The 14,699-nt window shown below is 45.5% G+C and overlaps 1 protein-coding gene across 1 annotated transcript in view; it reads right to left on the bottom strand.

Moving 5' to 3' along the window:
- SLC22A16 (solute carrier family 22 member 16) overlaps window positions 1-14,699 on the bottom strand; it is a 335,928-nt gene that overhangs the window by 161,873 nt on the left and 159,356 nt on the right. The window contains exon 4 of the mRNA XM_086927382.1: window positions 12,168-12,717. Coding sequence (XP_086783508.1) covers window positions 12,168-12,717 — 550 coding nt within the window. The remainder of the gene's footprint in view (window positions 1-12,167; window positions 12,718-14,699) is intronic.

Raw genomic sequence — 14,699 nt, 5'->3', positions numbered from 1 at the left:
AAGACAACTTTTGAAAAGTGGCTGGTCTGTAAACAGGACGACCGTAAACTCATATCTGAACTTTACGCTATGATCATTGCACGCCCTAAGAAACAACAAACAAAGGCACAGGTTCTTTGGGAGGTTGAACTTGGGAGGCCCTTAACGCAAAAAGAATGGGAACACATCTTTTATTGGGTACATCACACTGCTTCCAACTCAGCGGGTGCGGGCAACCTACTGGTATTATACCCCAGAGCGATCAAATCGTGGGATAGAACTAAGTCAGACCTCTGCTGACGGGGGTGTGGTCTTACTGGCACTTTAGTACTTTTACTGTGGCATTGTCCGAAACTGTACGTTATTGGACAGCAATCCTCAATGACATTTATTTATTTTAAATTTATATAACGGTGCACAGCTACCCCCTAGGGTTTCCCGGCGCCAACAGAGAACAACAAAGGAAGAGAAGACCTATTGGCTTAAAAGCCATGTTTTAAGGGATCTTAGGAAAGACAGGTGATCACGTTGTAGGCGGAGAGACAGTGGAAGAGCATTCCATAGAATGGGGCCAAGATGAGAAAAGGAGCGCCCTCCCATACGAGAAAGTCTAACTCGCGGAACTGGGATTTCTCTTGAGTAGAGGATCTGAGGGTACGTGGAGGGACGTAGGGGCTGGCCAGGTGTTGTACATAGTCTGGGGCCTTAACATTCTTAATACGGAACATGTAAGTGAGGGCCTTGAACTTGACCCGTTACTCTATTGAGAGCCAATGGAGATCGAACAGCGACCTGGAAGTGGACGCCGTTTTGGGAATTCGACAGAGTAATCTAGCGGCAGAGTTTTGTACTCGCAGCAGTTTGCATATTATCTCTTGTTTACACCCAAAAAGAGAATATTCCCGTAGTCCAGCCTAGAGGTCACCAGGACCTGGACCATGGTACGCTGGGCATGAGATGGAAGCATCCACACGAACTTCTTTAACCATTTCAGAATGGTGAAGCAGGTGGCAGCAACCTTGGTCGCTTGCTGCCGCATGGAGAGAGAATCATCCATAATGAAACAAGGTTGCGCACCTGAGCTGAAGGCTGAGGTAGCGTACCCATTTCTGGTGGCCAATGTTGAGGGCCCCAGAGACCACGGTCCTTGCCAAGGATCAGAACCTCCGTCTTATCACTGTTAAGTTGTAGGAAGTTGGCGTTCATCCAAGCCATGACTTTACTGAGGCCAGATCTAGATGCAGAGGGCTCAGATTGTTTGCCAGCTGAGAGAGAGAGGAGGATCTGGGTGTCATCAGCGTATGAAAAAAGCGACAACCCTGATCCCTCCACTAAAGCTGCCAGAGGTCTGATGTAAATATTAAATAATAGAGGACTAAGGGTTGAGCCCTGGGGAACCCCATATGGCAAGTGATGGGGCTTGGATTTAGAGGTAGATGAAAAAACCTGAAAAGCGCGATCGGCAAAGAACAAGCTAAACCAGCTCAGGGCAGTCCCAGTGACGCCTGCGAGTCGGAGGGCTTTATGAGTATGGTATGAGAGAGCGTATCAAAGGCCGCGCTCAGGTCATGTAACACCAAGGCCATGGTCTTGCCCTCATCAATTTTGTGCTGAAGTGCTTCTGTGACCCCAAGCAGCGTAGACTCGGTAGAGTAGCCGGACCTGAAGCCGGATTGGGTAGGATGTAACAGCCCATTTATCTCAATAAACTTGGACAAATGTCTATTAATGTGTCTCTCAAGAATCTTTGAGAGAGCAGGTAAGAGAGAGATTGGGCGAAAATTAGAGGGAAGGGCAAGATCAGCATTAGTTTTGCATGCTTCCAACTCAGCAGAACAGTGGAGGTCGTTAGAGAAGTATTGAGCAATTGGAGAACATAATTAAGAGAGGGAGGATTGATTTGTCGCAAGACTGAAATGGGCAGAAGATTGCAGGGAGATCCCAATTTAATATGACTGAGATGGTCTGTAAGTGTCACCATGTCCAAGAGTGGCCAAGATTCGAGGGTGGACACCTTTATCAAGTCAATGAAATTTTCATATAAGGCGGCAGGACAAACCACCGCCAAAGTGGGTGGAAGGGAGGAGGAAGCGGAGGAGCTGACCAATGAAGAGTAAATGATTTCCACTTTGTTTACAAAAAATTGAGCGAGGTCTTCGCATTGAGTAGAATTAAGGTCGGGAGGGGGTTGTATGGTAGTAGAACCAGATAGGTCTTTAACCATATTAAACAAGGTCTTGGGACAGTTTTTAGCTTGTAGGATAGATGTGGAGACATAGTTAGCACGTGCAGCCCGACACAGGGAGTGGTAAGCCTGTTTGCTAATATTATAGTTGAGTTTGGCTTCACCTGTGTAGTTCTTGCGCCACCGGCGCTCCAAGTTTTTACATTTGGTTTTCTCCTTTTTTAGTTCGTCAGAAAACCAAGGGGCCGGGGGGCGGTGGTTATTAAACTTTCTGACAGAGGTGGGAAGACAGCTGTCAAGGGCTGATTGAATCCATCCTTATAATGCTACCAGATACAGAGCCACATTATTATGGAAAATGGGTCCATTTATGGACAACATTGAGTTAAACTTAGTGATGTCAAGCTTCGACCAATTCCTAGAGGGCTTAGCAGTAGTGTTGTAATTAGTGTGCGCAAGGCGGGGAGTTTCCAGACAGAGTCCTACAAAAAAGTGATCCATCCAACAAAGAGGGGCGGTCGTTAGACATTGTAAAGAGGATAGGTTGGAAAAGATGGGGTCGAGAAGATGACCAGCATTATGTGTGGGCCCACTATTAAGAAGAAACAGATTCATAGCGGCCAAATCAGAGACAAAGGTGCAGGCAATATTACGGTTCGGGTCCTCTAAGTGGAGATTGAGGTCACCTAGCATAGAAAAATTAGCTGCCTGAAGCAGCAGTGGGGAAACAAAATCAGGAAACTTTGTTGCCCATGAACCAGCCAAACCTGGGTGGGGGGAACACCAATATACCAGAAAAAGTGAAGTGTGGAGTCAAAGTAAATTTGAAAACAGCGGCTTCGCAGTTGGGAATCAGAAGTGCGTCGAATTTACAACAAAATGTATTGTTAAAGATGACAGCAATCCCACCTCCCAACCTGCCTTCTCTATCCTTCCGCACAATGGCATAATTTGGGGGCAGGGCTCTGGCCAGGTCAGGCCCTGAACAGCTGGTAAGCCATGTCTCTGTTAGGAATATGGCGCCAGGTTGTAATTCTGAAAAAAAGGTAAAAAATATCTGCCTGGTGTTTAGGAAGAGAGCGACAGTTGACACTGAGAAAGATAAAGCTATTAGAGAGTCCCGGCTTTTCTTTCGGGGCACAATGCGTAAGCTGGTCGGCTGTGTTATCAGGCTTGATGGCCTTACTTGATTCATCAGGGTGGACGTTGAATGTGAAATTACAGCCAGGGCAGGCAATATAATTGTCCTCTGTCTCCAGACAGGTACACAGGGGATGAGAGTAGGGACGCAGATTAAGCAGCTGGGTGGAAGAGTACTGTGAAACAGCGCTATAGCAGGGAGCAGGGATTTGGGCCCCGGGTGACGGCCTGGAGCGGCCTGGCGCAGACGGGCTTGCCTTTGGCGCGCCGCCGGCGCACCCTCTGCACGCTAGCCTCACAGGCTGCTTTTAAAGGTCCCGCCTTGGGAAGGGAACGCAAACACTAGAGCGTCCCTTGCCTCAAGATGGCTGCTGCGAATGGCACAACCCGGAAGTGGGTTAAAAAATCAAAATGTTGGGTTGCCCTGTGACCTCCCTACACGCAAACAGTCCACTCTTGACTGCGGTGGACCGGGGGTCACAGGTAACGCCACACAATTCCCAACAGCAGCAACCCAAGGTGAGATGAACCTTTTAAAAAGACATACAAGTCTGCTTTCCCTTAACCTCGCCGTTGCGTTAATAAAACAGAGTGTTAAATTGCATGAACACGAAAAATAGCAAACAGACTCGAAATAAAGGATTTTTAAAAGTATTAAAACTGGTAGCAGCAATCAATCAGTAGGCAACGCACATCGCTAAGTTGTTCTAGGTAAATTCCAACACGCGAGCCACACAGCCTCCCTTTAAAGGTCCCGCCTTGGGAAGGGAACGCAAACACTAGAGCGTCCCTTGCCCCAAGATGGCAGCCGCGAATGGCACAACCCGGGAGTGGGTTTAAAAAACAAAATGCCGGGTTCCCCTGTGACCTCCCTCCACTCAAACAGTCGGCTCTTGACTGCGGTGGACCGGGGGGGCCACAGGTAACGCCGCAAAATTCCCAACAGCAGCAACCCAAGGTGAGATGAACCTTTTAAAAAGACATACAAGTCTGCTTTCCCTTAACCTCCCCGCCGTGTTAATAAAACAGAGTACAAAATTGCATGAACACAAAAAATGGCAAACAGAATTGATACTGCATTTCAGATTACATTTCCATGAACACCTGAGCTCACGTTATTGGGACTTCCCCATCCTGGGTCCTTTCCTTTGAGATCACTAAGGGGTAAGCAGATAGCCCTAGCACTGCTTGGGGCAAGCAAGACAGGTATGGCTAGTGCATTGGGGGTCCTCGTTAGTTCCAGACCCTCGAGATTGGGTTCAGAGGCTCTGGCACCTCTTAGCAATGGAGTGCCTTTCGCTCAGTGTAGATGGCAAGGGCACTGAATATGCGAAAATATGGGCGCCATTCTTGCAACTCCTTACCAAAGACATGAGGGAAGTTACGTGCCCGAAATACCTGCTAATCCTGCTAGGGAGAGGCAGAAGTGATGGTCATGAACTCATGCGGAGGGGGGGGGGGGTGTTGGGAGAGTTAGGGTGGGGGGAGGCAAGGTTGTTTGTCTATTACTCTGTTTCTTTTGTTATATAAAAGTGGTATCTTAGCCAGCTGCCTTATTATTGCACTGTGGATTGAACTTTATCGCGGGGTCACCCTCTCGGATGTAGACCTAAACGCTGTGTAATGCCTTTCAGATTTCGCTCTGCCGGCGCCCTGATGTAGGCAGCTAAGCTGTGTACTTATGATCTTTTAACATGCAATAAAAAATTATTGATTCTAAAAAGAAAGGTGGCACCTGTGCACACTGCATTGGGATCTCAGATTTCATTGGACTCATCATCGGAATTGCCTCTCTGACTCCATCGAGATCTTAAAGGAGACTGCACAGGATCTGCAGTGGCGGCTGGAGAATGCCAATTTGTCTTGCAGAAGACCACGCTCCCTTTCCCAACCATGGCTTACTGGTTATAACAGATGATTTGCTACTTGGTTGGGAAGGTCATCCGGGTGGACTGGTGATCAGAGGCATCTGGCCTCCACTTGAGCGCCAACTTCATATCAACCTGCTGGAGCTTTGGGTGATCTTTATGATTCTGAAGGGTTTCCTGCTGTCCATAAGAGAGAATGGTGCAGGCCCTCGTGGAAAAGCACAACAGTCATGAGGTACTGCAACAAGCAGGGAGGAGTAGTCCTAGATCCTTTGTTAGGAGGAGCTCTGCCTCTGGAGGTGGCTGGACAGCAGAACATTCCCTAGTCACCAACCACTTACAGGGGTTTCAAAACACTAAAGTTGACAAACTAAGAAAGTTACATCTAGCAGACCCCCAGATCTACATCCTACGGTCGCATAGGATGTCGTCAACCAGAGAGGTGCATCCCAGTTAGATGTATTCACCGCCATCGAGAAAACACAGAATAAACAATTCTGTGCTATGGAGTTTCCTCCAAGACACCTGTTGAGCGGTGCATTCTGATATGAATGGAAGGAAGTGCTTCTGTATTCCCTTTCTCTACTTCCTCTTCTACCTCAGGTTTTGAGAAAGATCCAGTCAGAGCAGGCCCCAGTCATTTTCATCAACCCAGAATGGGCCCAGATAGTGTGGTACCCGATGCTCCTTGGCCCGAGCAATTGTCCGCTGATCAAGCTTCCACTTTAGGAGGACCTTCAGTCTCAGCAACAGGGCAGGGTCCTGCATCCAAGTCTTCACAACTTTTACGCCCATGCATGAAGATTGCGTGGCTGCAACTAAATGTGTTTGTTAGAGGTGTTCAATGTCATCCTTACGGCCAAGCGCCCTTATACGAAGTCTATCTATGCGGGACACAGGGAAAAGTTTGTCACTTGGTGTGTTGCCTGAAACACAGACCCCTTTCAAGCTAAATTACTTTGGTGTCCTCTTGTTTATTTTTTTGTTAGCTTAGTAAGGCTTTGCAGTAAACACAGTGACAGGTAATTTGTTGACCCCTTCAGTCCTCCTGGGTTTACCAGACCAACCATTGTTGTTTAAATCACCAGGTGTGGTGCGTTTTCTAGAAGAAATTACATGTTTTCTTCTACGCATTTGTGATGCCTCTTTAGGACCTTAAATTGGACTTGAAACTTCTTATATATATGCCCTTTGAGATGGTACATAGCTTTTCCTTGAGGCTCTAGACTGAAAATTGCCTTACCTATTACCATCATGTCAGCAGGACATGCAAGTAAACAGCAGCACCCTACAGCCCCTTTTTTCCCAGAAAAATTGGTATTAAAAACACGGGCAGCATTCCTTTCAAAAGTCATGAACACCTTTCATGTTGGTCAATCGATCATTCTGTCAGCATTCTTTTGTCTATCACACCCCTGAAGGGAGGAAGGGAGACTCCATTATCTTGACCCCAAGAGATTGCTTAGTTTTTAGATCAACCATACAGAGGAATATTGGGCGGATGATCAGATCTTTGTGGGATTTTCAGGTGTGCAAAAGAGCAAGGCTGTGGAAAAGAGGGCTTTGACAAGGTGGATAGTCCTCTTTCTCAAAAACTGCACCACACTGGTAAGGAACAACCTCCTGAAAGCCTGTGGGCCCTTTCCAGCACGGCCAAGGCCATTACAATGGCGCTGGCGAGAGGGGTGCCTGTTCTAGAGATCTGCCAGGATTTGACTGTGTTGGTGGATATATTCACGAATCCAGGTCCAACGGGAAGGCCACTTTGCCCACTTAGTTCAGAGTATTTCTTGGATTGAGTCCACTTGAAAGACCCCCCCTTCTTTGGGAGGTACGGTTATGGTTTCTATTCTAAAGGTGAGGAATCTGTGGTTGGAAGTATCCATCAGAAGAACAAGCTACTTACCTCTGACAATGCTTTTTTCTGCTGGATGGTTTATTAAACCAGAAATTACTAATTGCCCTAGTAGGCAGTGTGTGTGGGGGGGGGGGTCATGAATAAAATGAATAGTCATTTGAAACAAATCTGTTTAGAAGGACATTGGATTTGGCAACAAAAAGCAGAGGAGTTATCAAAGCAAAGAATATTGAAAAATGAAGGGAGCTGTCAAATCCTAAAAAATCTGAAGGAAGAAATGAGAAGGAAGTCCACAAAAAAAAGGAAGCTGTAATAAAAGCAAGATGCCATACAGCTATGGGATAAGAGCTTTGTAGATTCCACAGTGATGAAGGGATATGAACAACAAAGTTGAAAAGATGTAATCTTAAGCATCGAGGTGGTTAAAATCTTATACAATGCTTTAGCATAAACATTACTCAGAGGCATTGGTATGTAGTGAAAAACAGAGTAAAACTACACAGAAGCGTGGAAATAACACAAAATGTGCAATTTGAATTAATGTAATAGATAAAGAGTAGGTAGAAGAGTGAAAGAAAATAATGTAATTCTTGGAAGTGTTGATGTCAAGAAGACATAAGTGCATCCAATAGGTGTATGCCTGTCCTCTAGGCAAAAACAGAAGTACATGGAGGTTCGAAAAAGAAAAAGGAAAAGAAAATATGGGATTTTCCAGTAAGCGATAATAACTGACAGACATAGATATTGAATGACAAATGGGTGATTTGTCGAGAGGGCATCCATCTCTGTGCAAGCCGAGAAGCAGAATAGGCCCAATTAGAAAGGTAAGAATAAAACGACAAATAAAGTGGTCTGTGACACAAAGAGAAAATGAGAAAAGAGCATCATGAAGAAAAGTTTCACTAGCGGTGCCAAGATCTGCTGCCAGATCCGGAAGAATAAGGAAAGAAGCATTTTTGCTTTGGCACAGTTAAGTTAGAACGTTTTGCATATAAAGAAGGACAGTCTTGGCAAAGAAGACAGAGTAAAACCCATATTGACCGTGCCAGGAATCACGTTCATTGGGAACGAACAAGATGTTACTGTATCTTAAAAAGAAACCCGAGCGATGTGTTAAGAGAGAGGGTCTTCAGAGTAGGAATCATGACACTGTCACTTAGTGCACAGGAATGATATACATAATAAAGAGATTTTAAACACTAACAAAGCAGAGTTGAAGGGAAGGATTCATAACTGAAACTACTAGGATAGAAAAGGGAATGGGAAATCAGAACAGAGAATTAGAAATTGTGGGGAAGTAGGTAGTGGGGGAAAGGAAGGAGACACAGTGAGTAAGAGGGTATCGATTTTGGAGGAAAAGTAGGATGCATGGGTGCCAGGAGATACCCGTGGAAGAGGAAGAGAATAAAAGGGAGTTCACAGTAGAGACATGTAAACGAGATTGGGAAAATAAATGCAAGATATTGGAAGCAGAAATAATGGTCTAATGATAAACTATGTATAGATAGCTGAATCAAAATGGCCTAGAAACGTCATCCATTTATATTGTGATTGTCCAAAGTGCGATTAAAAGGGATTAATGATATGAGTAAGTGACGGTTTGGGGCATATGAGAAGAACAAAACGGATAAAGAGCATATTAAGAGTTAACAGCATATGTCAAGAATAAGCCCAAGGACAGGACAAGCCGAGTTTGGCTCCAGAAAGAAACAAAGGGAGTAGGAGAATACATGCAGGAATTGCTGAAGAGAAAGCAGGGGAATTAGGATAAAGCGATTTATAATGAAAACATGACAAAGGAGGGGTGTAAGAAACTAGCCTTGTAGGCATTGCAAGACAGCCAAGTCCATATTTGTAATTATGTTTCTCCTTTAATTCCTTGGCTCACCATTGGTGGTGAGACCACAACAACATGTTCATGTGGGTAGGAAGTTAAAAGTCCAACTTTGGCTTTAAACAGATCAGACCAGTTACCTTGAGGAGAGACATGCCTCAGCTCCTTTCATAGTGAAGTTGTAGAAAAAAGTTCATAAGGTTTTTAACATTGCCGAAATATTCAACACATCCGTTTTCTAAGGCAGAACTGCTGTACACACAGTGCAAAGTTTGTGTGATGTCTTAGTGAATATACATGCCAGTTTATTTTTTTTGTTTTTACAAGTTATAAATATCGGGTGTTTGAATTCGACTAAATGTTCTTAATTTTCTCTTATTAGGGAATTAATGCCCAAGGAGATTTTAATGACCAGTACTGTATCATTTTGGTCACGTGGGAATTCCAGGGGTAGAAGTCAGGTCTCTGTGGTACACAATCTCAACATTCCCACCAGATCCCTGTGCACTGGAAAACGAGCAGAGCCCTTTCAACTAAGGTACATGTAGTCAGGGTTTCCATAGAGTCAAACACAAGAGGTGGCACTTTCACATGCAGTCAGACAGTCTTTCCCCTCTCCCTTACTAAGGGAACTTGTGTTAAAGAAAGGCGGTCTGGCCTAGAGACATCATCACCTTGAATAACAGAACCTGCAATTCCACTTCTCACTCTCCCATCCACCAAATAGAAGGGCCCAGGAAAAAACTAATCAGCAGCCACTTGCTAACAAAGTCTTCATGCAATATCTAAAGGTACTGAGTCTCCATCCTCTTCACTTCAGTGTCTAGGTCTCCAACTTCCAGCCATGAGAATGCAAGCAATACACTTCTGACTGAAGAGGCTGTTCCCACCCTCCATCATTCACTAAACCAAATCACAGGCATACAATTGGCTCCCTCTCTCTCACACACAGTCCTACGATCGCAAATTTTCATTGTGCAAGCACACACACTTGACATGTACATGGGATGTCAGTGCCACATTCTGGGCTTCACATAACTGTAGAACTTTACATCATCAGAGACGTCAGCAGACTGCACTCTCCCTGACTCAGGGAAAAGGCCTGGTCAAGCTACAGATTAATGGAACACGTTATGCTGCCACCAGCACTCTATGTGATAAACTCATGGCACAATGGTCTGCTATCTCCTGCAAGTACATGCATGGTGCACCTGTCCAGGTCATAGGACATGAGCTGGACCTTACATTTGCAGGGACAGACATAGACTTCTATGCACATGCGAGATTAATTTGATTCTGAGGCCAAAATGAAGTCAGGTTACAAGTTTCTCATGCAGTTGAACACTCAGGCCGGGGAAACATGCCTGTACACCATTCAAGGGATATTCCAGTCCCAAGAGGATGTCATCAAAATAGGCCACTGCCAGAGAAAATACATATCAGTCTTCATTTAAGCCTTTACCTAAATGTCAAAGGTGCTAGGGAAGGAGGTCTACTCAACAAAGGATTGTCTTTTTAAGGGGATAAAACTGTGCCCACTACATAGAAAACATGCTAAATATACCTTTAGATGTGATTTCTGAGTTACTCATGAGTTTTGTACATATCCTGTGTTCTTGTCATGCACCCTAGCTTCTCCTAAAATGTAAATCTTGGTCGATGAGGACACTGAAGGACTAACATGTAGCGAGATAAAATTACGCCACCAGGATTAGGCACTGTTACGCTGGGAACTCGAAGATAATGGACAGCTTTTCCATAAGATCGACAGCTTCAATGTATCTAACACCTTCCAGAGAAGTATACTGCATATGTGGCTTTGCAATTAATACTATGAGCCAAACTTTAAGGATGAACATTTGAAGCCATCTGCTCCAGCATTTGCAGAATCTCCTTTTCGATGTTTACATTGTTTACCCCATGCAAATTTGCTACTTAAAAAGCTGAAAGCTCTTGATATTTCCCGGTATATGCGCCCAATTATTACTTTATGCTTCCAGACCCTGGGCTGACCAGCTGTCATTGCTGAAGCGGTAGTCCAGTGGTGTCCTAGCAGCAGACAGACTGTTCACTTGATTTCTAGAGCCAATCAAAAGTACCTATTACTATCACACATCCAAATAATGTTTCTTTCTACTGTTTTGTATCTTCAAATTGCATGCTATATCAAAGGGCCTCATCTATATTCCAAAATCCCCGCATAAAAAAATTGACGTGGACTTAAAACTTCTGATTGTAGCTCTTTTTTTTATGACCTTCTTTTTATTTTCCATCCTTGTCATGCCCCATCTCTCTGAGATCAGCATGTTTTGTCACATGCATGTTTTCAAGAATCTCTTTTATTGAATTCCTGCATTTTTCCCACACCTCATCTTAAAGATCCCAATCTCTCCCCACAGCCTAACAATACCTCAACTCCTCTAGCCCATCTATTAATCCTTCTAACCATTTCTCATAGACTCACATACCCCCTGCGCCCACCAATGATCACACTTAACTCCCATTCATTTAATCTACCACAAAAAACTGGAATGAATGCACGGAATGATTTCTTTGAGAACACAAGATTAATCTCATGCCCACAATAAACAATAACCACTGAATTAACCACTAGATCTGGGTTCAGGCTTCAACTCCTCATCAGGTGTAGTAAGCAATATATAAATGCAGCTTCAATACAGTCCAATTCAAATACTTTTGTATAAGCTTAAGACTGCTCTCCCACATTGGTGGGTGTCTTCGCTCCACCCAAAACCTCATGGGTCAGCAGAACTTCTCTTACCTTCAAAGGACCAGTCATATAGAAAGTCACATGACTTCAAAACTGGATTCACAGCAGGCAGTACATCTGCTTCAGGGTTGGGTAATAAATGGTACCACACTGATCAATAGAGCTGATAAACCTTTTACTGCAGTATTCAGGATGTGTAGTCAGAGAGAGACTGCTTATTATAACAACAATTTCTTTACAAATCAGCATCGAATGCCAGGTAAGCCCACTGAAAAAAACGCTTATTCACTTTGGGAAAAGGATGAATCAGGAGACGGTACTGTGTAACAAGTATTAATGATGTGTGGGGCAGGGGTAAATTCTCTTTGGCTGTTTCACACAGCGCCACTGTCGCCAAATTGTGAGACCAAATTGCCAATTTCTCAAATGAAGTAGAGAACTATGGTTGTGTGTAACTTCTAGTTCAGTAGCAACTGCTGTAGAGGGCAGCAACCTGTAAATGACCCAAACATTTAAAACTGTAATTTGTACATGAAAAGTATTGATAGCAATTAAATACTAAACATATTTACCTGTGAGGAACAAATTGAAATACTCATTGCCTCCGAGATTGACTGAGCTCAAAGAGAAAACGTAGTATCCAAGGCTCCCAGTAAACCAAATTAGCCAAACACTGATGGTTCTTCTAGCTAGGTTACGGGTAGTAAACAGATCTAAGATGCTGTGCTTCTTGGGTGTCAGTACTTCATCTCTGTCTGTCTTCTTCACAAGCACACCATCATTAGTAACTGGATACAGTTCCGAAAGCTTCAATGGCGTCCTTACTCTATTGCACCTCTGTATTGCATCAATCAGTTTTTGCACTTCAGTGTATCTTCCCTGTGATAGAAGCCAAAAAGGGGTCTCCGGGAGCTTCCAGCAGCACAACAAAAATGGTACAGTTGCTAGAGAAAGACATATCTGGTATATCCACCAGGTCCTCACCAGATATCCTACTAACGCCACTACCATAATGCCTACAGCAAAGGCTGCATGGACATGCATGGCAGCCCAGGTCCGCACTTTAATTCCAATGTATTCTGTAACATACACAAAAATGACAACCAGGTAGCCACTTGAGACCTGAAAATAAAAAAAATACAATTTGTTCAGGAAGTTTTATTTAATACATATACATTTTCTTACTTCAATATTTGTATGCCACATTCATTAATCCTCCCTAGAGTTAACAGTAGGACCAAGTAGTATATAACATTTAGGAATTGTGCAAAATCACTCCAAAGCATGTGCACGTGGGGGACATTTTAAGAAGAGCATCTACCATGAGTCCTATTTTACAACACCTTTTTTGCTCAAAGCTTATCAAATGTGACTTAAATTGTATTGTTGGTTAAACTGAAAGAGAAGGCTGAATATAACTTCTACTGAACAGAATGATGGCTGGTTTAAAGAGTGATGAACTCTTTATTTCGGTATTATATCTAGCAGAAAAGCTTAAATTACAAATACCTAGGTGATTTATAAACTGCCTGTTGTTGCTGGGTTCAATTCTTAGAGCTGTATTGTGCATTTACTTTATGTTGTACAAATAAATGCACTTGGGAAATCGAAGTCCCAATGATTTACAAAAGTAGGATTGACAGAATGTTACTACTGTAAATGGGATTTGCAAATATGGAAATTCTTCCGGTATTTTGAAAGTCACATGTTTGCAATTTAAGGGGTTATGGCAGATTATTGGTATTCTCAAAACCCTGTGTTAAAAAATTCAGTGAACACTAACTGGCGGATGCATCAACGTAGCCTTTTGCTATTCCTAAATAGCGATTTTTGGGGCGTGGCTTGGACGCCGATCGGGATGGCGGCGTGAGCTCGTAGCTCCGCGCGGATTCCTGCTAATTCTCCTGTTTTTCGGGACCCCAGGCGCCCCGGAGAAGACGTTCCTGCCCTCTGAAGTGTTGGGGGACAGCTGGACATAATCGGTTAATTGCTGGGGGACTGCTGGCCCCGAGGAGATCGAGGAAGAGGCGGCCGAGGTGTAGACCAGGGTGTGAAGAAAATGGCGGCGAGGAGATCGGATGGTCCCGAACTACAGCCCTGAGTCCGGCTGTTGCCAAGCAGAGAGGGACCCTGCACCCGACTGCCCGACGCACTGGGATTGGCGGCGCGAAGCCTTGAGATCAGGGGACGCTGCCCGATTCACCCAGGGGACCCGGGGCCCTCGTCGGCCGCCGTCCCGTGACTCATCCTCCCCCCACCGGACTAGAGGGGGTGACGGACCGGAGCTCATCCGCCTGGTCATTGCTCCTGAGACCATTGGCGGTGACATTGTGCTGCTTGGTGCCCGGTGCTCGGCACGGGCCCACGAGAGCGCCCCACAGAAAGGGTGGCTGGACTTGTGACGCAGCGCCCTGACATGGCGGCGATCGGAGGGCCGACACCAGGGAGCCGCGAAGGGGACTCGGCGACATCGACCCGGTTGAGTGAGAGTCCCTCCCCGGAGCTTGACCAAGAACAGCGGCTGAACCGGCGCTTGGATGCCATCCTTGAGGCGATCACCTCCACCAAGGAGGCGTTACATAACGACATTGCCCAAGTGGCCACGGGCCTGGGGCTGCTACGTGCGGATCACGCGAAGCTGGCGGATCGGGTCAAGGATCATGACCAACTGTTGCTGGACCTGAAGCCCTCGGTGGTGACCGCGGAGCACAGGATTACAGACATTTTGGCCCGGCTGGACACTCTGGAACGGAGGGCGGAGGATGCCGAAGGCCGCAATAGGCGGAACAACGTGCGGGTCGTAGGCCTGCCGGAACGGATTGAGGGGGAGGATGCGGTGGCCTACATGGAGAACTGGTTCCGCACTGTGGTGGCGCCGGAGGGGCTTACTCCATTTTTCACTCTGGAGCGAGCCCACCGGGTGCCCGCTCGCCCACCGGGGCTTGGCCGCCCCCCCCGTCCAATGGTGGTGCGGCTCCTCCATTACAAAGACCGAGACCTTCTCATCCAGCGGGCCAGGATGTCGGGCCCTTACGGGGTGGAGAACAGCAAGGTGACGATATTTCCGGACTACACGCAGGCGGTCCAGAAGGACAGGGCATCGT

This window comes from Lissotriton vulgaris, chromosome 6, assembly GCF_964263255.1.
Source record: "Lissotriton vulgaris chromosome 6, aLisVul1.2, whole genome shotgun sequence".
NCBI classification, from domain to species: Eukaryota; Metazoa; Chordata; class Amphibia; order Caudata; family Salamandridae; genus Lissotriton; species Lissotriton vulgaris.
Note: the sequence above shows the minus strand (reverse complement) of the source record. Positions and strands in the feature narration are given on the sequence as shown.